Source organism: Hylaeus anthracinus, unplaced genomic scaffold (assembly GCF_026225885.1).
Source record: "Hylaeus anthracinus isolate JK02 unplaced genomic scaffold, UHH_iyHylAnth1.0_haploid 12002, whole genome shotgun sequence".
In the NCBI taxonomy this organism is placed as follows: domain Eukaryota; kingdom Metazoa; phylum Arthropoda; class Insecta; order Hymenoptera; family Colletidae; genus Hylaeus; species Hylaeus anthracinus.
The window spans coordinates 2,409,409-2,433,128 of record NW_026534349.1 but is presented as its reverse complement, the minus strand read 5'-3'; the positions used below and the strand labels follow the sequence as shown (position 1 = coordinate 2,433,128).

The 23,720-nt window shown below is 37.8% G+C and overlaps 2 protein-coding genes across 8 annotated transcripts; one reads left to right on the top strand and one right to left on the bottom strand.

Moving 5' to 3' along the window:
- Positions 1 to 37: 37 nt before the first annotated feature.
- On the bottom strand, positions 38 to 2,985 carry LOC128891960 (U6 small nuclear RNA (adenine-(43)-N(6))-methyltransferase). Its single transcript, XM_054151957.1, has 7 exons — positions 2,683 to 2,985; positions 2,393 to 2,612; positions 2,180 to 2,320; positions 1,742 to 2,099; positions 1,470 to 1,668; positions 806 to 1,394; positions 38 to 177 (listed from the first exon to the last, which is right to left on the bottom strand). The coding sequence occupies exons 1-6, from the start codon at positions 2,785 to 2,787 to the stop codon at positions 873 to 875; spliced, it is 1,545 nt and encodes a 514-aa protein (XP_054007932.1). The 5' UTR covers positions 2,788 to 2,985; the 3' UTR covers positions 38 to 177; positions 806 to 872.
- A 712-nt stretch (positions 2,986 to 3,697) lies between these two features.
- LOC128891556 (ecotropic viral integration site 5 ortholog) lies at positions 3,698 to 23,039 on the top strand. 7 transcript variants are annotated; one of them, XR_008460860.1, is made up of 11 exons: positions 6,635 to 9,568; positions 10,221 to 10,454; positions 11,726 to 12,061; positions 12,232 to 12,496; positions 12,694 to 13,056; positions 13,367 to 14,044; positions 14,113 to 14,595; positions 14,687 to 14,785; positions 18,834 to 18,989; positions 20,604 to 20,713; positions 20,802 to 23,039. XR_008460860.1 is itself a non-coding variant. In XM_054151125.1 (10 exons), exons 2-10 carry the CDS (start codon positions 10,279 to 10,281, stop codon positions 20,646 to 20,648), a joined length of 2,601 nt encoding a protein of 866 aa, XP_054007100.1. In that variant the 5' UTR covers positions 3,698 to 3,878; positions 10,221 to 10,278; the 3' UTR covers positions 20,649 to 23,039. The 7 variants fall into 7 exon arrangements, 6 of the variants coding, with proteins under 6 accessions (XP_054007100.1, XP_054007101.1, XP_054007102.1 ...); XM_054151125.1 differs by lacking the exon at positions 6,635 to 9,568 and adding an exon at positions 3,698 to 3,878 and having other exon boundaries at positions 20,604 to 23,039; XM_054151126.1 differs by lacking the exons at positions 20,604 to 20,713; positions 20,802 to 23,039 and adding an exon at positions 17,385 to 17,434 and having other exon boundaries at positions 6,622 to 9,568; positions 18,834 to 18,977.
- The last annotated feature ends 681 nt before the right edge of the window (positions 23,040 to 23,720 follow it).

Sequence of the window (23,720 nt, the reverse complement as noted above, 5' to 3'; positions counted from 1 at the left end):
ATTACGAACCATTTAAACATTTAAAATGTAGATCAAGAAAGGAACAAGGTATTTGTATTATATTCAACAAGAATAATGCATACAGCTTTATTGTTCAATTTATATCACTACGTATGTCACTTTAAAATAAAGGCTTCCTTTCATTTTTCGACCATTACGATATACGAGGACTTGAATCTGCAAAAGACATTGAATTTTGAAGATTTTTATTTACTACTCGTATGAAAAATGACATGCTTTGTAAAGATTGATGATAGCGAAAGCATGGTATAAATGGCGGATACGTGCGTTTTGCATTCATGATCGTTAATAAGAGTTATCAGAAACAGCTCATTAGTCAAGTTATTATAGAAGTAGCGTCAATTTACGGTTACCACTAGAAGTACCGCAGTTAGTCCTAGAGTTATAAGAATGAGAATCAATTGTTACCGAAATGTTAGGCTACATCTTTTCGTTACTCGTTCATACTTCTTTGTATTAAACGATATTCGTTTTCAAACGAATATTAGGAACAACGTTTTACATTAAAAATTTATTTTATAATCAAATCAGATTGAGTTGAGAAAGAAATCGATCGCTTGTTGATACACGTTTTAAACGAAACATTAATTTGTGTTCTGTTAGTTGCGTTTATACTGACGAGAAAAGAATGAGTGAACATGTCATGCAATTTCTGTTTAACAAGTACACTTTACCACATGGAATATTATATTGCACTTGTTAGTCAAAATGTACGATAAGGAATACTAGTTAATAAGAACTATTGATTATAAATAAAGTTAAATACTTGATTTACATATATTACCTGTTACATAGTTTCGTGAAGTTTGCGCGAAAAATAAATTATTTTGTATAGAACGTGGACCAACATTCTAAGAAGATTCCGCATCGTTGTCGAACGATGTACTTTCGCCTTGTTCTAAATTGATATCAGTTTCATGTACATCGCTTTCAGTTTTCTTTAATCGTTTTCTTTTCCTTTTAGTTGGTCCTGTATATTGCTTTCGTAAATATTCTCTCACGTTTAATTTATTTATTAAATACTGCCTAAACGTTTCTAAAGCGTTTTTGCCACCGTTTCCTTTTTCAAACACCATAGATATCTTTGCGGTGTCACTCTCAGATTCATCGTCATGTTCTACTATTTCGACAAAGAAGTTACATACTAATAAAGGATCTTTAGTAGCAAATTCAACCTGTTTTTGTTCATTTGTATTTTCTGTAGGATTCTTTATACCATCGCTTACTGTATTATGAGTTTCATGTTGGTTCATTTGTCTTTGAGCTAATCTACGCTTTCTACGTGCATGCGACCACATATCGTTTTCCACGATTAACTGGCATGACCAACCATTGAAATCATCGATAGGTAAGTTTAATTCATTAATGTGTATCTGTGTACAAAAAAAGTATATCAAAATTTTATAGATATAATATGTTAGACGAACAAAAATAAATTGTAATATTACATGTAATTCTTCCATTATCTCTTCTAAGAAATTTACTAGGTTGTTGAAAGAAGAAAATTTATCGCGCATAGGAAACTGTATTTCCGTTGGGCGCTGCTGTTTCAACAGTTTTGCAATATAATCTCCACTTTTTCTAATAACAGGTGCATTTGTCAAATTAATAACGTCCAGTGGCAGAAAAGACCAAGCCAATCCCCATCTATCAACAAATATGTTAATAAATATATTAATGTTAAAAGTGGACAAGGATTTGAAAAAAAAAATAATTTTACCGCTTAGTATGTCCCTGACAAAATTCCGTCCATGTTGCGTTTTCTATGTTTCTTTTTTTTAGCAATTTTAACAAGAATAGCAAGTTACTTCTTCGACCAAACATTGTAGTGTAAATTTTTACTCTTTCTTTTATCTCTAGACTCTCGTCGATCATTTGTGTAACAAATGTCCTTTCACCACCCTGGACAGAGAGCTCCACTTTATTCCCAGTTGGCGCATTTCTCGGCGGCCGACGCTTTGGTACTTTTTCTTGTGATTCCTCCATTTCAAAAAAGGGTGGATTACACATTGTAAAGTGATAGATTTTGTCTTTCTCTATAACATCTTTCAGAATTGTATCTCCATTTACTTTAAGTACTGCAAAGTATATGTTATACATTGAAATTAAATAAACTGTGTATAATTCAGTAGTATCTTAATAAGTAGTCAACAATTGCCTTTTATTAAATGTTGCAAGTTATTATTTTCGATATGTCGAATAGCTGTTTCTATACTTGTATCATCAATTTCTGTACCAATCATTCGATTTCCATATAATTTTGCAAACAGCAGAGGGTATATGCAAACTGCACCGGTACCTACAGAAAAAGATAATATTTATATTTACGAAATTGTGAATTCAAAGAATAACATTGATTCATCTTTTATACCAATGTCTATGCCAACAATTTCTTCCATTTCATAAAAAGAAGCATGCTTCATTAGGTCTTCAATCCATAAAATATAATTCAAGCGTAATGGCAAAGTTGGTACTAATTTATTTGGAGGTATTTTTACTTCAAGATTAAAGTCATGCTTTAATAATACCTCTGTAAGGACTCTGAGGCTGTCTTCATTTTTAAAGTCAATCTTTACTTTGCCTGTCAAATCCTAAAGATGACACAAGGGAAACATTAAATCTTGTATACAATAACCATTTATCTAAGCATGTCTTACTTACTATAGTCGAAACATTACGAAATTCGGGATATAATAGTGCAAGTTTTGTAAAATCTGGTACTTTCTTATATTTATTTTTTGGATGCATAAATTTTCTTAATGACATTGTTGAAATTTTTTTTATGTAACTCGACTATATTTCATTGTGACACTGTAAATCCTATAAAACATGTTTTTATGGCTGTTTCAATATGAAAAACAGTTCTTATTTATTTACAGGCCATACGTCACTTTGAGAAACACGTGCAGTATGATGAATACTAAAAAACAAATCGCATAGTGCATCCAAAAAACATAGTGCAAAGAGAAAATTAGTTCGATATCTTTGAAGCTAGATGGCAACGACAATTACAATTGGTGGCGCCATCTTATAACAAAATGCCCAAGGTTTTAATAAAAAATACTTCTTGCTGTTGCAACTAGATGGCACTCCGAACTAAAGGATAAATAATTATTTCTGCATTGAATAATTATTCATACAAATGAATATACTGTAGTCTTATACAGCACAGAATCGCATTAACTATGTATTTATGAAAAATAAAGAACAATTAATTAAAACGTATCTGTGGCGCCATCTAGTATCAACAGTGGGAACTATTTTCACTACGAACTTGGACGTTTCCTCACCGATGGCGCCACTGTCACTAAAACACTAGCAACATATTTATTTTTTATATTTTTTACATTATTATCACTACTCAAACTACATTTTTGTAATTGCATATTTTTTTGAATTTTCGAATGACTGTACTTTGAATTCGCATACTTATGAGAACTAGTAACCTTTGGATTTGTTGTAAACGAACCCTGGAGTGGTAATGTACATCAGGCCACGTTTTTTATCATAATAATTACGCAATATTTTAATAGTTCTATATTTACAGACTTTCCGCGTGCTTTAACGTTTATATTTTTCAATATTAACAAAAGAATAGACACCGACGAATCGTTTTGAAAAGGCATCAAAAAGTAATTCTCGTTACTACCATCCTCCTATGGAGATTCTAACGTTGGTAACAGTGCGCGTGGACAATCTATCGTGATGACAATTTTAAGTGCTGACAGCCGCGTATGTGCTTGCTCGTTACTCTCGCAGTAACATTCTGTCCGATTTACCTGACAGGAAACATAATTTCTTGACTTAGTGCGTGATTCATTTGTCGATCGGCATATGGAGTATTAATCGCGTGAAAGGTAAGCGTTTTACAACGATTTTAGTCCGTATCAGAAACAGATGGCCACGGGTGATTCGGCTGCCTGACAGTTTGTTAATATGGACAAGTGCCACTCTGACAGTTTTCATTTTTCGTTGTAGTATTGTTAAGCACCTGTTATCGAATACACGTTCCTCGGTTTGCGTTCAGCCGATTTTCGACACATTCTAAATTTTTGTTTCTCCAGCTCGAGGACCGACACGTTATTTGTAAATTATTACGGGAAATAAGGCTTAATGATGTCACGTTGAAAATATTTATTCTTTTCTCTCATAAATTCTATTACGAATGTAGCGCATTCAGATTTCTCTTACGGCGAATTAAAGTGAATCTATAAACTGACATAACGTCATTGATAATTACACGAATATTTATGAGAAATAAATTATATTTGAGACAGGTGTTTCAATGAAAATGTAAAATTTAATCGAAGTAAAATAACGAAACGATTAAAACGTATATGACATCTTATATGCACCAATGGATATTTTATGAACAATAAACTTTTGAAGCACTTTAAATCATTTTGATGCCATGTGATTTCATTAATTTTATGTATTATAGTCAAAATTAATATTGTTATCATATATAGTATGTCAGTTTCATTTTCTAAAATAATAAGTTTCCACACATCTTGATACGTTAATCTTTGAAAATGCATTCAGCTTGGAATATTGAAATATACATCAAACAAGACTTCTAGGCTTCTTTACGCTACTTTCAAATATACAAAACTGTAAGTAAACCGGTAGAATTAACTTAAGTAACTGTGAGAATGCACCAATTACGCTGTTAGTTGAAACAACCATGCTAATGCAGATAAAATAATATTCAGCTGTTATTATGTCGGGATAAAAAAGTGTATTCAATGCTAACTCATTGTAACGCCAGACATTTCATCTACAGGTGGACAGATACGATCTAGATCACTTTAACCTCTCCAGAGACGAGTTTTAAATATTTGTGAACTCTAAAAGCAAAAGTGCACATATGTGTTTGTATCCATCAAGTGGTTAAGAACATACATGCGTTTTTCTGAATATTTAAATTGAATTTCGCTAAGTAATCGATGATCCCGATTAACGATTAGTCTTCAAAGGTTCTAAATTATCGACGATTAGGTGAACGAGGACTTGAATTATAGATTCAAGCACGGATCGCAGATTGGTGGCGTCGAATTATCGGTGGTTTTTAGCGACGGCGTAAAACATAGTAGAAGAAAAAAATGTCCACGGTGCGTTCCTCTCGAAATTCAATTGCGGAAATCACGCAACGTTTTAGAATGATCTCGTTCCGCGACACGGTGCACAACTCGCTCTTTCATTTCGATCGCTTTGTTCGCGGCATGCATTTCGACGATTGCTTTCCATGTATACGAGCCATACGTGTATCGCGCGTTGTGCAATCGTAACGGTAAAGCGATCCGTCGTTCATCGTCGCGTAGCAATTAAAAAAAAAAAAAGGAAAAAAGGGAGTAAAGCACGTTGTAGCCGCGCATGAAAAAGTCCGCGCAGGTTCGCTAATCGTCGATTCCAAAAATAGGGCTGGGACTACTTGACGCTACTTGTTCTCTTCTACATTCGACTATTCGAGCGTTACAGTGTTTCGAACATTCGGAAAATCATTTGGGGTTGTTGGAGTTTGTTTGGTGGAAATATAGGCGATGGAATAAAGATCCGATGTAAAGATATTCAAATAGTTGGACGTATTAGAGAAAGGTTTCAAACTTGTGCATTGTTTTCGATTAAAACGACGTTACACGCTCTTCGTGCAATTTCACGTCGGGTCCTGTGCACATTTTACTTTTCTTCGTGACGCAGACATCTGATTTTCGAACCTGTTTATATCATTTCAATATTATGTACATCTTTACGATTTATACCTACTTAATTATGTGCCGTACTTGCAGGGAAACTTGTTCAAAAATCGTGAAACAAAAATACAGGGTGTCCCAAAAATGTTGGAGGTCCTTGAAAAGGGTGGTTCAGGGGGTGATTTGAAACAACTTTTTCCTTAGCGAAATTGTTGTCCGAGGCTTCGTTGAGGAGATATTAACGGGAAACACTGACCAATCAGAGCGCGCGTATACCGGTGGAACGTACGCTTACGCGCTAGGCGGCCGCGCTCATTCGCTACCGCGGCCGCTCCAACGGTAACCGCGCGCTCTGATTGGTCGGGGTTTTCTCTTAATATCTCCTCAACGAAGCCTCGGACAAAATTTTCGCCAAGGAAAAAGTTGTTTCAAATCACCTCCCGAACCACCCCATTCAAGGACCTCCAACATTTTTGGGACACCCTGTATAGAGTAGACAAAGTATATTCGATCGTTTTCCGTGTTTATCTTACTTTTCCAAACAAAGTTTGCTTTTCTTTAACACGTTTACTGCCAGAGAAATATTCTTGAAAATTTCTGCTAGAATCAAATATTATTCAGACTATTGGATACTACGTAATCAAACGTCCGTCGTGGTATTTATTTTTGTAACTTCATCAAAATACACGAATTTCATTTAAATTCATTTCCTTTGAAGGCTTAACTTTCAGAATTAATTTTTTTAGTTCTTCAGTGAAAAGCACTGTCACCCACGTATGGGTGACGTGGCGATCAACGTGTTAATGCTTCGCCTACCATTTACCAATGTTTAATTCAAGAAGGATGTTTTATCTGGCGAGTCTTAAATGCTTCCGGTTCGAACTATGTCCGAGTTCCGTTTATCAGGAAGAAAGGCACGTTCCCACGGACGAGTCCTTTTATTTACTTGTTACGAAAGAGAGGTCGTTGCGCATGTGGAGTATCCTGGCCTGCGCGGGCTCCATCGACCCTCAAACCATTTCGTACTTTCCAGTACGTGTTTGGCGATCCTACTGTGCCAGTTAATCGAAAAAGGGAACGATAAAATCAACGTCGATTGGCCAATTAACCGGCGGCCGTTGCCGGACAACAATCGCTGTTCGCCAGACTCGCAAAAAATCAATCGTTATCAGTGATAGCGTGTTGCCAGATTAAAAGAATTCTCCGATACCGGTCGCGAATCTTGATCTCGTACTTCGCCGTGCTCGAAAATCTCGTTTATCAACGCGAAGCGATCTGCTCGACGAAAAATAATAATAATAATAATAATAATAAAAGACTGTTTGTATACAAAGGAAAATAAAATCGAGTTCGAGGCGAGGCCTATTTTATTCAACGACGATCCTCGGGTAAACAAACGTGCTCGATGATTATCTTCGGATCGGCGATCGATTAATCTACGAATGCAATATGAATTATAAAAGGAAATTCTATCGACGTAGATGAAAACGTCATAAAGAAAAAAGAAACGAGACGAACGTTCGAATAAATTCAGAGAGGACATTCGATAGCGTTCTATCTACCGGGAAACGGAACGACGCCGACGTTAGTGATAGAACATATTTCTTTTGTTATGTAAAATTTGATATCGCGTCGTTTCTGGAGTTGAAAGATGTTACTTTTAAATTACCTCCGAGCTTGCATGGAATTCTTAGGGTTGAGGATTGCGTAGATTTTCCATTGATTCTCGACCGAGAAGGGTTCCTTGTACAAGCTTCCAGGTGGTTTTCCTGGTGGTTAAAACGCAAACTGATTTTGCAAAATGCGTGACATGGACGATGCTGGTCTCGATTTGTTTAAAAAACGAGGAAAATATAGTAGACGCGATCACGTAGCGATATTGTACAGAACGAGGTATGGTCCGGGTTAAATTCTTCGTTAAAAATTAATTCGAAATCGTTTCGTACCCGTTCGTCGTGCGATATTTTCGTTGCGAGAAACTTGTCGTTGAAAATTGTTGGGCGCAATGGTGCAGGCGCTTCTTATCGCAGTGCGACGTGAAAAGATAGTGCGCGCTTTATTTCTAACCGACCTTCGTCTTTTATGTAACCTGTAATTTGTAACTAGGAATTTGTAGCTTTAACGAAATTAATGTCGTCGTCGATAATCCGTAAAATCGTAACGATTATTCGTTTACCGCACGAGTTATCGGCGAAGCGAGGTAGAGTTAGGATTCCGTTGGGATAAACGCGAGCCATTATTCGAACTATTCGTTTCGGAAAAGCGAATATGGGACGCGAGAGATCTTTCAATTATCGACGATTCCGATCGAGGGTTTGGATGCACCCGGATTGAAACGGAATATGAATAGAAATCACGGTTCGGTGGCCACGAGATTTTCGTCTGGCTCGGTCGAGAGTTATTCCGTGGCAAATTAGGTTGTTAGGGAAATCCCTTTACGGCGCAGCCCGCTAATGAGATAGCAATGCTCGATCGTGGTTCGTCGAGGCTTCAATGACTTTTTAAAAGCGTCGTCGCAAATCTGGACGACATTTGTGGGAGTTCGGTGAATCGTATTTGCCGGAAGTTAACGTTGGCTCGAACGAACAGCTGGAAGAAGAGAACGACAAATTACGTTTCGATTAAATCTCTACAGTATCGTGCAAAATTTCTTTTTTTTCCGTCGGCTGCCATAAGCGTCCCCGTCAAATTTAGAAATTTATTTAAACGTTCTAGGGTAATAACTTGTATTTTTATTTAACGCGAAACCTTTTGCATAGTTATCAACACATTTCCTATAACAAAATTACTTTATGTTTACATATTCCTTTTTCATATTTACTTCGCGCGCTTATTATACCCCTCTCCCCCTAATACTGGTTACTACCGCTTTTAACTGTTTACTTTATCTTTGGATTATTATTATCGTTGCTGTTCTGTTTATTGTTTATCCACCTTCTCTATCCTATCCTTTTCTACTATCACATTTCTTCGCAGACTTTTGTTCTAACTTCGACTCGTTGCTTGGTATCTGTTCGGCTCTCTCGCTTTCATGGACCTCTCGGTCGGCGGCCGACTTGAAACAAAAAGGTGCGTGGATAGCGGAGTCGCTTATTTCGAGACAACGCTGTACGAAACTCACTGTACTGTACCTCGGTAAGCGATATGAAAAAAAGATGCTTGATACCGCGATGGTCAGACGTTATCGTTCGCGCGCGCAGATGTTCGTACGCGCTTTAAATTCCACAGCATCTACGAGCATTACCGAGAAACGTGAATTATCCCGTCTCGCGGACGAGAGTGTTTCGCGCTCGCACCCGTTTGCCCGCTATTTCGCTCGCTAATTCATTCGCACCCGCTAATTGCCTGACTTTCTTCTCGACTTATCGTCGTTTCTTGCGTCTCTGACTGAAGCGACGCTCGAAAATCAAACGCTGATCCGATTTGAAAAATTTTAAACCGCATCGACAGTCACGTTTATCGGTATAGTAACGTTTAAGGTTTCGTGTGGTCGTTACTCACGATACAATTAATATTTTGTTACATATAAAGTACACGTTGTCCTGTATAAAAAAAAAAAAAAAAAAAAAGACGGTTCCGTCACTTTGACGACAGAAAGGCTCACGATCGAAATGCACCCGTACTTGGAACCCGAGATAGCTTCGCGGAAAATCGTTAAAAAGTGTACGCGACGAGTAGCGACGACGGTTCGCGGAAAAATCGAAAGTAATCGCTGGTAGAGCGAGACGGATCGAACTTGGACAGTTTCAGTGACCGCAAAGATTTCGTAACCGAACAGCGAAAAATTCCTCGATGGTTCTTCGTGGTTTGCTGGCACCGACGGCGGCGCGATGGACGCGAAATAAAACGTCCAAAAGGTACAACGAATACGTTAACGCGTCGAACGCACCGTCGTTCTTTGGAGGTCGTTGAACTTTCTCCATTTGGATGGGGTCGATTCCTTTTTTTCCCGTGGGAGAAATTTTCGAAAAGCATCCCCTTTTCGGGGTAGCGTGGGATTCTCTCCGCCCCTTACAGTTCTCACGGTGTCCGCGTTCGCAATAGGGGAAGGGAGACGTGCATTTACGTCGCATCATTCGGCAGAGTATTTTCGAATTTGGCTTCTCCTTGTTGCCGGTATCTACTGTTTATATTTGGTCCCGCGACCAACGTGTCGATTGAGGTTACGAAATTAACAAGTAGCGGAGTTTAACAAACTCGAACGGCATTAAGGGGGCAGGGAACGAGAGAGTGGCAGACGTTCTCTAACGAACGTGGTATTCGTAGGGGTTGAAAAGCTCGCGAGTTCGAGCCGTAATTGGGCTTCGACGATACTCCCGAAGCCACTCGAAGCCAATTAATTATGCATAAATAATCACCCGTTCATTGACGAATCGATGGCGGTTACTTGTTAACGAGAACGTAAACGCGTTGCTGGCGAAAGTAATCGATCGATGGAATTTTGTTTTTAACCGAGTTCGCTCCGTGTTATTGTTTCGGTAGCGATATTAAACGACGAATTCTTTTCAGAGGGCAACAGAACCAGGTAGCTGGCCAATTAGGATTATCCCGTTATGGACCGCAGGTGATGAGCGTGTTGTGTTTATGCACCTCAGTACACCAGACGACTCAAAACAACGGCCAGGCTAGCAAAATACTCGAGAGCTCGACGCCGGTTTCATCCGAGGAAGAGAATATAAACTCGTCGCAGGAAATACCCACCGACGAGCTGGCTCTATTAGCTAAGCTGGAAGAAGCCAATAGGTGAATTGTTCTACCGAGCAACGTTTCTGTTCGTCGGCTGCATGTGCGAATCAACTACTGCTTTAAATATATTAGCGCTTCGTTATTGTGTTACGTGTATCACACGGCTCGAATTAATTAGGAGTTCGTTGGCTGAACTATAGAAGATACTGTACGAGATGATCTGTTATCAGCAGACCGCGGATCTTGATGCATTTATAGGAAATTTGAATGCGGAAGAAACTACAAAATGCGATATGCAAGAATATAAAAAAGATCGAAAGTAAAGTTCATGCTATAATATTTGTCGAATAAAATAAATTCCTATTTAGATTCAATTTTTGTAGGCACGTTCGCGAACATTTTACTTTGCATAAAGATCCGCAGTCTAGTTATCAGGGATACAGTCGACAAGGAGGTGATTTTTCGTTGGAGAATTAATTGTTCAAGAAAATCCACCTCGAATCTCTTAATTACTTTGACCGGTATATTTCTATGTACATTAAATTGCCAGTCCTGCTTATTTTTGTACGTTCTTGGTGTTACGCGACTCTACAGCTGATGCATTAGGAATTTCGGTGATATTTGGAGTTATGAATGTAGAGGTCGAACGATGACAATGTCTACATGGTTTCGAGTATCGAATCTCTGTTCAAATATACATAGAAACGTAACGATCGTTCAGCCTTTGCATACGCCCCCACGAAATCATCGAAATTTTCTGTGGAACAGCTGTAAGGTTCTCTCGTAAGATAGACGATGTTGACCCACACATCCAAAGAAAACCATACATAGTCTTATGATATCGAACGATATCTATAGTAGCTGGTAGTTGTCTTTAGGGCATTAGTATAATATTGAGTTGTGACATATGATGATGGTCTTGTAAGGATCGTGTGTATAGACGATCAATATATCGTTTGCCTGTAATCAGCTTACAAAGAGTTTTGAAAAAGAATTTCCCGAGTAAAAATTTTAGAAAGAAAGAAATAATAAAGGAAATGTAAATTGTTCTTTTACGATCCTCGCTTGTATGAAATAATGTTTAGCCGTGTGTCTCAATGTGAACGACCTCGAGTATAGAGTCCGCTACGTTTGCCATAGTCAGCAGATTTGTGTTCATCGACTTCGATCGCTCGAAGAAAGGAAATTAATCGGAAATTCGATTAGAAGTCGTTGAAATTTAAATCCTAGCTAATAGTCGAAAATATGTATGTCCCTAGTTTTCAAAGGCGAGGTGCTTTTCACCTTAATTGAGAGAAACAAATGTCTCATATGTTACAAATCAACAGTTTTGTAATGCAGATAGCGATTGGATTAAAATTGAAGGAGGTGTCTCAAGAGTTTGGTGTAATCAATAACAGGCTTATCGAATCGGATGCAAAGTCGTTGAACTCGCTCCAAAGCAATCACAGTAGGAAAGGTTCCGACACATCTCAGGTGTCGGTGGCGTCGGGGGGCAGCGGAGGGAACGGCGATGCTGCGCCCCGACGCCACAACGCAGCTGATGGTGAAGAAAATACGTGGACCCTGTGGGGCCATATCGTCGCTGATTGGGATTATCATTGGAAGAAGAGGAAAGAGTTCGTCAAAGAATTAGTACGTCAAGGAATACCTCATCATTTTAGGTAACCAACATTTCGAAAAGTTTCTTAAATTATCCTTGCGAGACGAGAAGACTTTTAATTGTAGAAAAGCTAAGGGGAGCTAGCGACTTGGCCCTTCTAAGATTAAAGTCTTCCCGATTGCTCGGACTGGCTATCCCAAACGAAGCATTGATGGACGTTAATTATTGCAGAGGTATTGTTTGGCAACTATTAAGCGGTGCTCACGACTCTCCTGTTAAAAAGCAATTCGCCGAATATATCAAGGCCACGTCCGCGTGCGAAAGGATAATCAGAAGGGATATAGCCAGAACGTACCCCGAGCATGATTTCTTTAAGGAGAAAGACGGGCTTGGTCAGGAGAGTTTGTTTAACGTTATGAAAGCGTATAGTCTTCACGATCGTGAAGTGGGATACTGTCAAGGTTCGGGATTTATTGTAGGATTGCTCCTTATGCAGGTACACTTTAATATTTCACGCGAGAAACGGACATCGAACGATAAGGGAGATGTTTGAAGGGCTGAGAATCGTAGTTTTGTATATAAAAATTTCACTCGGATACAATTCATTCTTTTTCTCAGTTCTTCATTTAAGAAACCGGCTCTGGTTACCACGACATTGTTCGATATTAAATAGGTATCAATCTGTTGTTGCAGCAAATGCCAGAGGAAGAAGCTTTCGCTGTACTGGTAGCGCTTATGCAAGAGTATCGTTTGCGAGACATGTTCAAGCCGAGTATGGCTGAATTAGGGGTGTGCATGTATCAGCTAGAACATTTAGTTGCTGACACGCATCCCGAGTTACACGCTCATTTCACGGCTCAAGGTTTTCACACCTCAATGTACGCATCATCTTGGTTTCTTACGCTTTTCACCACAGCGCTGAGCCTACCGCTGGCTTGTCGCATTTTTGACGTGTTTCTGTCCGAAGGCATGGAAATTATTTTCAAAGTCGCGCTGGCCATGTTACACTTAGGCAAGGAGGATTTGTTGAGCTTGGACATGGAGGGCATGTTGAAGGTAACGTTCATCATCCAACACTTACGTCGTATCCTATAAACAGATCGGAGATGAGCAAAGCTGTATTCGAATAACGCGCGGATAAGATATACGTGGAACAAGTATTAGATTTTTCGTTCTTTCTCTAGATGAGAATTTTGCTCATCTCCGAAGTAGATTATTATCGTATCGCCTATCCGTAGAACGAACGTCAGGCATTGTAAAATGTTGTAGCGATCTTTAAAGAAACAATGTTTCCCCAGCCGCTCTATGGGTCTATGTTGGACCGTGATTTTAGTTTAATAATATTTACCAGTTCTTTTCGATACAGTTTTTCCAGAAACAGTTACCTGGAAAGGCCGAGAAAGATCCCGATGGCCTCATGAGCCTTGCTTATGGTATGAAAATAAATCCGAAGAGAATGAAGAAGTTAGAGAAAGATTACACTGTGTTAAAAATGAAAGAGCAAGAGGAAATGGTCGAGCTTCGTAGACTTAGGGCGGAAAATAGGTTACTTAGACAAAGAACTGAACTTCTCGAAGCTGAATCCGCGGAACTGGCGGACAGATTAGTCAGGGGTCAAGTATCTCGCGCGGAGGAAGAAGAAACCGCCTTTGTTGTACAAAGGGAACTAGCAGCGCTTCGACATACGCATCTAGAGACCAGCCATCAGCTCGAGCAGGCACACGAAGAGCTGAGATCCCTGTCTCTGCTGTTAGAAGAGAACGTAACATCGAAGCAATCGTCTCTGGATGAAATTTTGTCGAAGCAAGAAGCGTTGTCGCAAAAAGAAGAGATGATACAGTGTTTGCAAGAGGAATTGGTTAGGGTGCGATTGCACGAGGCGGAGAACGATGCTACGATAAGGGAACTCAGAGCGAGAATACAAGAATTGGAGGAAGATAAGAAAACGTTACGCGAAACCACGCCAGATAATTCTGTCGCTCACTTGCAGGAAGAATTGATCGCTGTGAAACTCAGAGAGGCGGAGGCTAACCTATCCTTAAAGGTAAGTCTTTCTTTCGCTCGAGCGGATGCATTATTTTATTCTGTATAATAACACAAGAAATTTGCTAGGATCTTCGACAAAGAGTAGTGGAATTGAGCGCTGCCTGGCAAAGGCATCTGCAAGAGCATCGTTCCGCCCAAACGGCACCTGCGAGCGATTCCACGCCGAAAAAGCTTCTATTTTGGGAAAACAGAGGCCACGAGGTGCAGAAGTTCGAAGAAGATTTAATGACAACTAGAATTCGCGAGATGGAGGCATTGACCGAAGTGAAAGAACTTAGACTTAAAGTGATGGAGCTTGAGACTCAAGTGCAGGTCGCCACGAATCAGCTCCGTCGACAGGACGAAGGGGGGAAACAAGTTAAAGAAGAATTGGAGACTGCCTTAGATAGGGAGAAGGAGCTTACTGCCAAATTGCGAGAGCAACAACACAAGTATTCAGACCTAGAGTCAAAGATGAAAGACGAAGCCATGATGGCTAGGATACGCGACGCGGAACACGCGCAGCAAGTCGCGGAACTCACGCAAAAGATATCTCTTCTTAAGTTAAAAGTACGATCTTCATTATCCATCGAATCTTCATCGATATGGAACTGCTTGCGTATAAAACGTTAAAACCATCAACTTCTTTTATTGTTTACAGAATGAAGAGATGCATGCGGAGGGTGAGCTTAGGAATAATTTAGACGACAGTGAGAGAGTAAGAGAATTACAGGACAAAGTTGCAGAGTTGAAAGCTGAGGTATGTAAAAATTGCAAGTTTATTTATGCTGCATTAATGAAAGCATTGATTTAAAAAATTGCAGTAAGGGGTGAACGAAAGGAATAGCTACTCAAAAGCAAATGAATTTTCATTTTTTCGTGCAAAGCAAGAATTTGATTTTTTTTTTTTTTTTTTTTTTTTTCTTGTATTTTTGTATGTACTTACTAATAATTATTTATTCAAGGCATTTACCTATTATTTCCTATAAAAACAAAATTTCGTTCATGTTAATTTTACGATTCATATCAGTCTTAAGAAAGGCATCAATGTCATTTCTAGCGAACATTCTAAGTATTGCAAGTGAATTATCTAAGAATGCTTTCAATTATGCATAAATGTAATTACTTTCATATATGTTTATAATTGTTAATGATTTTGATTACGTTTCTTCCGTTAAGATTGAAATCCGTATCTCTGTTTAGTGTTTTTATAACATTGTATAAGTATTCAGTTTAAACTGTTGTCGGTAGAAGTAATGACGGTAGATCGAAAAGACTTAGAGTTCTGATCATCTCACGATACGTAGCTTAAGAGTTTCGATTTTTATTGAATCTGCTATTGGGCTGCAAATTAGTAAATTCTGGAGCTTGTAGATTAACGTAATTATCGAGACTTTCGTACATTTGGAAATAGAAGTAATTTCAGTTTGATAGTTCGTCCTAGGATTTTGATCTATTATTTAAATTTCTCCATATCCATACGATTCAGTAACGTGTATCCGCATAATTTTTATACTATCGTTACAGTCTACACAGGCACATTTAAACGAACCTCATTTCCAAGATTCTTGATACTTTTCATAAGTTACATAACAATAACATTTTACGATTTACGATCCCGACAGTTCACATTTATTGTACAGCGTTTGTACAATCTGTTGTGTAATATAAGGTTCTTCTCGTCGTGTTCATATATCTGTGAAAATGCACCCGATATTTTTGTGACACTGTTTTGTCGAGTACTTATGTTTCACAAACACTCTTGTATTTCTCGCCTTGAATATCGTACGCTATCGAAGATTGGACAATTTTATCGTTGTTTCTGTTGCACCATTAATTCACGTATTATAAAGGATTAAATCCTCGATGCGTTACTAAAACATGTTTGTTAACTAATTATCCTGAAACCTTTCAACTAAAGTCTGTTACAGAAGTATGTACATAATATGTATCGTTACTTTCCTTCTGATTGTATTTATTGGGTGCACACGATTGCATCTATCGTAACAATATGTAAAATAAGTGAAAACGTAAGTTATGCTTTTGTATCATTGTGACTCACGAAATTGTTATGCACAAATTGCACCTCTTACTGCAATGTAATGCCGTCACGCTGAAGAATGGTACTTTTATTGTGAGTTAAATTGTACGTTATAAAAAAAAAAAAAAAACAAAAAAAAATGTCGGTTTTAATACCGAGATAAATATCTTACTAAATTTCCGACGCTAATAGGTTACTAACGATAAGGTTACTATAAAATTGAACGCTAACCATACAGTATTCATTTCTAATGTTTCTTATTAACGATTAACTGTTTCAATGCCAACCAAAACACAGCCTTCTCACCGATCATATAGACAAATAATTTTTCTCTGCAGAGGTACCTGTGCACATTAAGAATTCATCGCGTTTCATCATCTACAGTATATTATAGATTGTTTTGGTCCATCCACAATTTTTTGTGCTCGTGTACTTTGTACGAATGATAATTCATATAGAAAATTGTTTACATGTCAGAGCTTCGACGATGGGATGCATTCACAGCTTGTTATGTCTATGCTGCAATGCAATATAAACTATAAATGTCGAATCGCTTTACACTAAACGTTAATCGCGATTATGGTATCCGCTCATTTATATAGCATTATTTTTGCACTTATGGAGATCACCATTTTTTCAATTAAAAAGAAATCTTATATCTTTGAGGGCGCCAGAATAATATATATATATATATATATATATATATATATATATAAAAAAAAAATGTAACTTTGAACGAAATATTTGCGTTTTTGTTTTAATTCATTGTACATTGAAAATTTGAGGTGAGTGTTGCATAGTATTATTCGAGATTACTTTTTAATGAATATCGTTGCTATTCGTAAAATTTACGATAATTACAATTGCCAAATTTTCAATGTTCCGACATCAACATTTAAACTATTCTGTGTAGACACATTAATTAAAATTATCTGTTGACGAAACAAGCTCGCTATTTATCATACTAATTGTGCTTTAAAGACATTCTGTTAGACATTGAGAGTTAGCACAGCACGGAGTATCGACTGATTCAAATTTCTGAAAAGAAAAACCAGAAAATTATGTCTAAAAACAAACCTTCAAAGATATTATTCATTTAATTCAATATTTTCTACCTATATGTATATGTATCACTGAATGAATCACTGCAAGGACAGAAATGAAAGAAAAATCAAAATGACGATGCAGTGTTATCTGTACTTAATTATAATTATAAATCGAATTCTTATTGTGTGAAGGTACCAGACACTAACACAAAGAAGCTAGGTTAGTGTTGTAAAACTAACCCTCTATTGCTGTGTTATCTCTGTCTCCTTAGTTCCCTACGCCAATCACCAGCCCGGAGACTGAGCCTTGGCGCTGGCTCGAGTAAGTCTTTACCCATCTGTAAGCATTATTTTTATCCATTTCATATACGTAGCATGATGTTAATGTGAAGTTTATAAAAGAAACGTTTTACTTGTCTGTAGTTTTGTACATGTTTAACATAATCGTTGTTATTGTTATATAAGCGTTTATAAACATTGTATAATGTTCCAAATAACTCAAAACTTATGGTTTCAAAGTCTCTAGAAAATACATTTCTAGTTTTCTTTGTATCATGTTATTTTCGCGAGGTAAAGATGTTTCCATACGTGTACGATATGTAAATATAATTACACGTACGCGTATCCATAAGTATACTCGATGCAGTCACAGGCAAATTTTTGAAGACTGTACAAATGAATATACGCTACTTTAGTTACTCTTTTTACGCTGACAAATCATCATAACACATGTAACGATACACCAAGCGAATGCCCTCGCTATGTTCGGTGCATGCATTGCGGTTTTATTTATCGTGTACTTAACAACGTGCCTTCTCTACATGTGCTTAAATTATTTTCATTTTGCTTCGTCCTTTTCTTTTATTGTAGGTGTGAATTCAGACTTTTAACTACACGCAATGGAATGGGAGATGCATTTCAGCACATTGCTTACCAATCAAGCGGATTTTCTATTTAATTGGTACATTTAAAGATCAACGAACGATTCTAGTATTTAAGGAAATCAAATGAAAATGAACCTGAACAGATTCCAAAACAAAATGAAGTGGTAACCAATGTGTTAATTAGCGCACGTTCGGCATTATTATTTTCGGTATAAAGATATAAATATGTCGTTGATTGCTATCGTTTCTATCAATAGGAGAAACGTTAGGAGTCATTTTGATTTAAAGAGACGGAACTACGTAATTCTGCTCCGTGCTGCTTATTTCTGTGCGTTATATTAAAATGCATGCCGTTCGCTATATCAGCCTTGCTTAAATTCAGTGTCACGTCGGTTTGTCACACTTCTCGCAGCACATTGTTTGTTCGAGGCAAACAGACGATGCTTTGATCATTTTAAAAGGACAATAGAAATCTTCGTGTGTTTAAACAGTTGTGAACGAGCGCAATAAATTTTACAAAACATCGAACGGAATACAGAAACTCGAATAATTCTGAAATTTTGTTCAGCTGTGTACATATCTCGGAAAGGCAATCTTTGACACGAGAATTTAGTTCTTTTGTTAATTTAGCTAAGCGATTAGCTTATTTTGCTACCTTAGGATGGTTGAAATTACAAAATAGTTGAATTGTGTAAAACTCGATCTTGTATTTCAGAGAGGCGACCGTTAACAGTATTTGTTTATTAGACAGCGATGTACAAAGTGTACCAGGTTCCGCGGGAACGATCGTTCCTGTCGATTCAACAGGTATTATTGTGTATGATATGTATGTCGCAGGTCATGAGGCTAGAAAGCTGGAAGCAACGTTGGACGGGTCACGGTGGCCAAAACGTAAGGAGCTTCAGTGTTGACACTGAAAGCGAACTAGACGAGCGGGATCTCCGAATTTGTTTACAGGATCATATCAACGCGACTACGCCAAACTCACCAGAGGTATAGAATTCCACGTATACCAGACATTAGGCAGCTAATTATCGTTAAACACAACTGCTCCATTGTCAGATCCGAGTGGGTCCTTTTGTTCGTAACCGATGCTTTCGCCGTAGAAAAAAAAAAAAAAAAAAAGAATGACGAGTACGCACATAGAATATAAATCGGAGAACATATAGAGATAACGATTATTATTGTTTTTTAGTTAACGTGTATTATCACTAGCTCGTGACGTATTAACAGTATGTAGCGATTAACTAGGTGTAATCTGGTGGTCATTAATAGCGCGACATAAAGTTGTCGACGAAGTCGATTTTTCGTTTCCATCAAACTTCGAAGTGCTTGAAATTACGATCGATCCATCTCGATCGTTACTCGTAATTTTTAGATATTTTCTATCGAGCACCCCGCCGGGTATATGCGTTCCCGTTTTCCCGAGGTTTTACTGTTACACTTTTCCCGTGACAAGACAACAGTGTTCGTCGCAATCAACGATTACGCGTTTCACTTCGAAGTCTGATTACGATCGACGAACTCCATAGATTGGTATAACCATGTGACGCATACGACAGTTTTTATACGTATTACGCATTCTGTGTATTTTTTGTAATTTAAACCAAATGTAATTCCATTTAAGGAATTGTATATCGAATAATAGAGCGAAATCCGTGGACGGGAAGGCTACGATTTAGAGTCGTCTTTTACGGGTAAAGAGATAGAACACGTCTTTCCTCCTAAAACGACGGAGTCTACGATGTAGAATCTCGTTAACGAATTGTAGTAGCATATTGCTCCGGTTAGAATTTCACGGAGAAAAAAAGAGGAAAAAGAAAAATGAAAAAAAAAAAATAGAGAAATGAATACGCTACATCCGAATTCGCAGTATTCTTCGTGTGTATTTATATGGTCGTAAACGCGCTCTCGAGAAAGAGGCACGTTGATATCGATACTCCAAGTCGGTAGAACTTGCGCACAAAATCACAGGATATTTATTATAATTTGGATTATAATAGTCGAGAAGATAATCGTAACGAGCAACGTTCGAACGAATCATTATTTTTTTTTTTCGTTCGATCCACAGTTTTGCCGTCGAAAAACGAATTTCAATGACTGTATACATTACCAGAGCGAAATACGTGTGATTTAACGTTGAACGAGAACATCATATTTAACGAACAAGTTTTTCGGAACGTGCACAGTAATGCTCATTAGATATTAATTGCGTACACTTTAGTCGATGCATCGTATCGATACGATCGTTATATTTAATATTTTTAGTTTACAGAGAGACGAATCACGTTTCTTTTATTCAACGTTAAGTCACCCCTATTTATACACATGTATATTTATTCGTATATTTCATTTTATTAAATCGTACGATTGCTAAAATTCATTTCCTAACAAGGGTCCAAAGGTAGGAGTCGGAACGTTACATTGTCGTTTTTTATCGTGTTTGTTAACGAATCTCTATCTCGCACTGTTTATCAAATATGTACCGTTTGACGTTGACCAAAGTGAACGTAAAGAAAATATCGTTTCGGGCGATTGCGAGAGAACTTCTAATTGGATCTAGCAACTTCCGATGCGGCGTTATTTAAATAAATTTACTAATTGCAGATTATTGAAACAGAAACCGAACGAGATAATCGGGAGTACTTGTAAAAGTTAATACCCAGATAGCTCGTTCCCTTATAGCGACTTCCTAGGACGTGATAATTACTTCCAACGTAAGTAGTTGCGCAGATCAAACATCACCGCTTTGTTCTCGACTTTCATTTTTCATTTTTTTTTTTTCTTAATTATTTTTTATTCCAGCTTACTCGAACCCTTAACGATCTACAATCTCGATTCCGCTATTGCGTATCACGGCGATCGTGTCTTAATACACGATTCGTTAAGAATTACCCTGCGCAAAATGTATTTGCTTTTACGATCAAACGAACAGCTGACCGATAAGGGATGTTTTTATCGTTCGTGACGATAAGCTCTAATTTTTGGACTCGTTGGGTCACATTTTTGGTGTATTTTATCTGTAAGCTCTTTTAGAGCGTTCGAAAAAGCAATATTAAGTTATACGTGAACTTTGTAAATCTGTATTTAGTGTCGGTTTTAATTAAAAATCGTGAGAATTTTAGTTGTAAATCGTTTTTAGATGTAACGCGATTTCAGTGTTTCTTTGTACTAATTGGTAAGAATTAGGGCTCCGATACAAGTGTCAAAGTATCCGGTTGAAGTGAATCATCGAATAACGGCTACGATAATTTTCCTCTTTTAATATCGATAGTTAACAATTGTTATTATTGTTAGTAAAATATTGTCGCGTAACGTTGGAACGTTAAGGGTTAAACGCGTTCGCAATGTTTTTCGCTTTGGCCTAAATTCTGTCTGTATACACCTTTGTTTTGTCACTTACGATTGGCACACACGCGCGAACATCAACGATCGCTACCGAAAACAAGCTAATTTTCGCACTAATCACGTGAGAATTCTTTACGGAGAAGTGAACTATTACCGCTTTCGTGCACGTACGATCAAGAAAGAAGCATGTATCCTTTGGAAAACAAGTTGTGCTAACCTTTGGCACAAGCTACGTAATTGCAAACTAGGAGAGTCTTAGTTTTTAACATTTTCAGATATTTCGGCAGCGATTGAACATGTTTTTTCGTCTATGCATAAGAAGAGTATTAAGATAATTTCGATACTGCCCGATATCACGATATTTATTTAATTCAACGATTATCAAAAAAAGTGATCGACGCGCAAGGCAGTAGGGAAATGAGAATTAGTTGCGTTTAACTTAAAAACCAACGAAGTGCAATCTTACGTATAGAAGAACGCAAGTTCCCCTACTAATAATTGTGATATACGCGTATACGTGAGTATTTCTGATTTAAACAAAAAAATGATATTGGTCAACAAATACACTTAGAACACCTTCGCTCATTGCCAGGCAATACGCGAAAAAGTAGATCGTCGGCTTATTGATATGGATCAATCGATCCCTCGTAACTTTGACCATTTGAATCTCGAGAAAAAAGTTTAGTACGAGAAACCATATAACTTTGAATTCATTTCCGTTTAATGAAATCATTCCAGAATCGTATTATCGCGTATTATTATTTACCAGAGTGGCAAATAACTTCCTAAGCTATTTTTAATCGTAAGAATCTTTAAAAGACTTAACAAATTATTTATGAGTTTTTATTTAATTAATTGTAATCGCGTTCGGTCTTATTTACCCTTGGACAAATTTATTCTAACGGAGATACTTATACATAACCCTTGGAATAAGCTTTCTGAACAACCGTGTTGTACGGTAATTGGTTTTCGGTAATTGGAAAGAAAAAAGTAATCGTTTAATTCCACCTATATGCTTCAATGTTCATGGCGTAACTTTTTCATTAGAACTTTGCCCAGAGAGAATGCAATTTTTAACTCCGGTAATTTACGTAGGTATTTAACAACGATTGTCTAAAACTATCGGAGTTTCAATTTACCCGGGAATTTATTGGCCACCCCTAACTATATCAGTCACTATAAAGTAGAGACTTGATCGATGTCGATATATCGTTTGTTTCGTCGCTGACAATTGCCGGATTGCCACTTTCAGCCGAAAGAGGTAGAGTCAAATTGTTCGGAGACGTACGGAACGTTTTTCTTAGCACGAAAGTATACTAGTCCACGAGTTGTATCGTATCACATTGTTTGTCCCTTTCTACGCATTTCTATTTTAAGAAACTACCGTCAAACTCTTTAAAGCGGATTCGTTCAAAGACTTTACGAAGCAACGACGGTATATCTGAATATTTCAGTATCTTGTTATTCGAATCCTTTCGAAGTAAGCATACATATTGTATTTACGCTTACCGCCAATTTATTGTAATCCCATGTGAAAGAATACGTAGACGGATTATTTGTTAGCGATTTCTGATTGTTGTATACAAGATTTTTCGACGTATAACGCGCACACTATGGACAACGATATAAATTTGTCATGAACATTGTGGGGAATATTATAACATCAGGAGTAAATAAATTTTTATTCACTTTTAAGGCTTTTATCTTCTTCCCGCGCGTGTATGTGCCTGTGCGTGCGTGTATCACAGAGAGAGGAGAGAGAGAGAGAGAGAGAGAGAGAGAGAGAGAGAGAGAGAGAGAGAGAGAGAGAGAGAGAGAGAGAGAGAGAGAGAGACGTAAATATTACGTATTTACAGCATCGCTACATTAGCGAGTATTATATTTTTTCATCGTTCCCGGAATTATGGACATTTTGATTGGTAACCCTATCCCCCTCCTCCCAGAGAAGCATTAACCACGCGAAAGTGTAATCCTCCTTATAGACTTAATCTCGGAACAATATACCGAAGGAGCAAGGAGAGCTCAAAGGACGAAGCGTTGGGGGAAGCAAGGGATCGTCGTACGTAAAGACAAAAGCAAAGAACGGGACTATCGAGTGATTTGGTGGAGAGTTTGCGCCCATGGGCGGCGCAAGTTGCGGCAGGTAGTTTTCCAAATGGAGTCCATCGGGCAGAGTGGAAAAAAGTAATTCGTGAAAAGGGGGTTCGCTGTTACGCCGGTCTGGCGCGGTGTTGCCAGTTCCGTGCGAGAGAGAAGAGCAGCTGGCCGGGTTGTTCAGTACCGAAACTACGACGTTACGGGGCCCTGCGATGGGGTTCTCGATGGTCACGAAATCGTAATTCGAATAAGTTTTAAATACCGGAGCAACGATCTCGA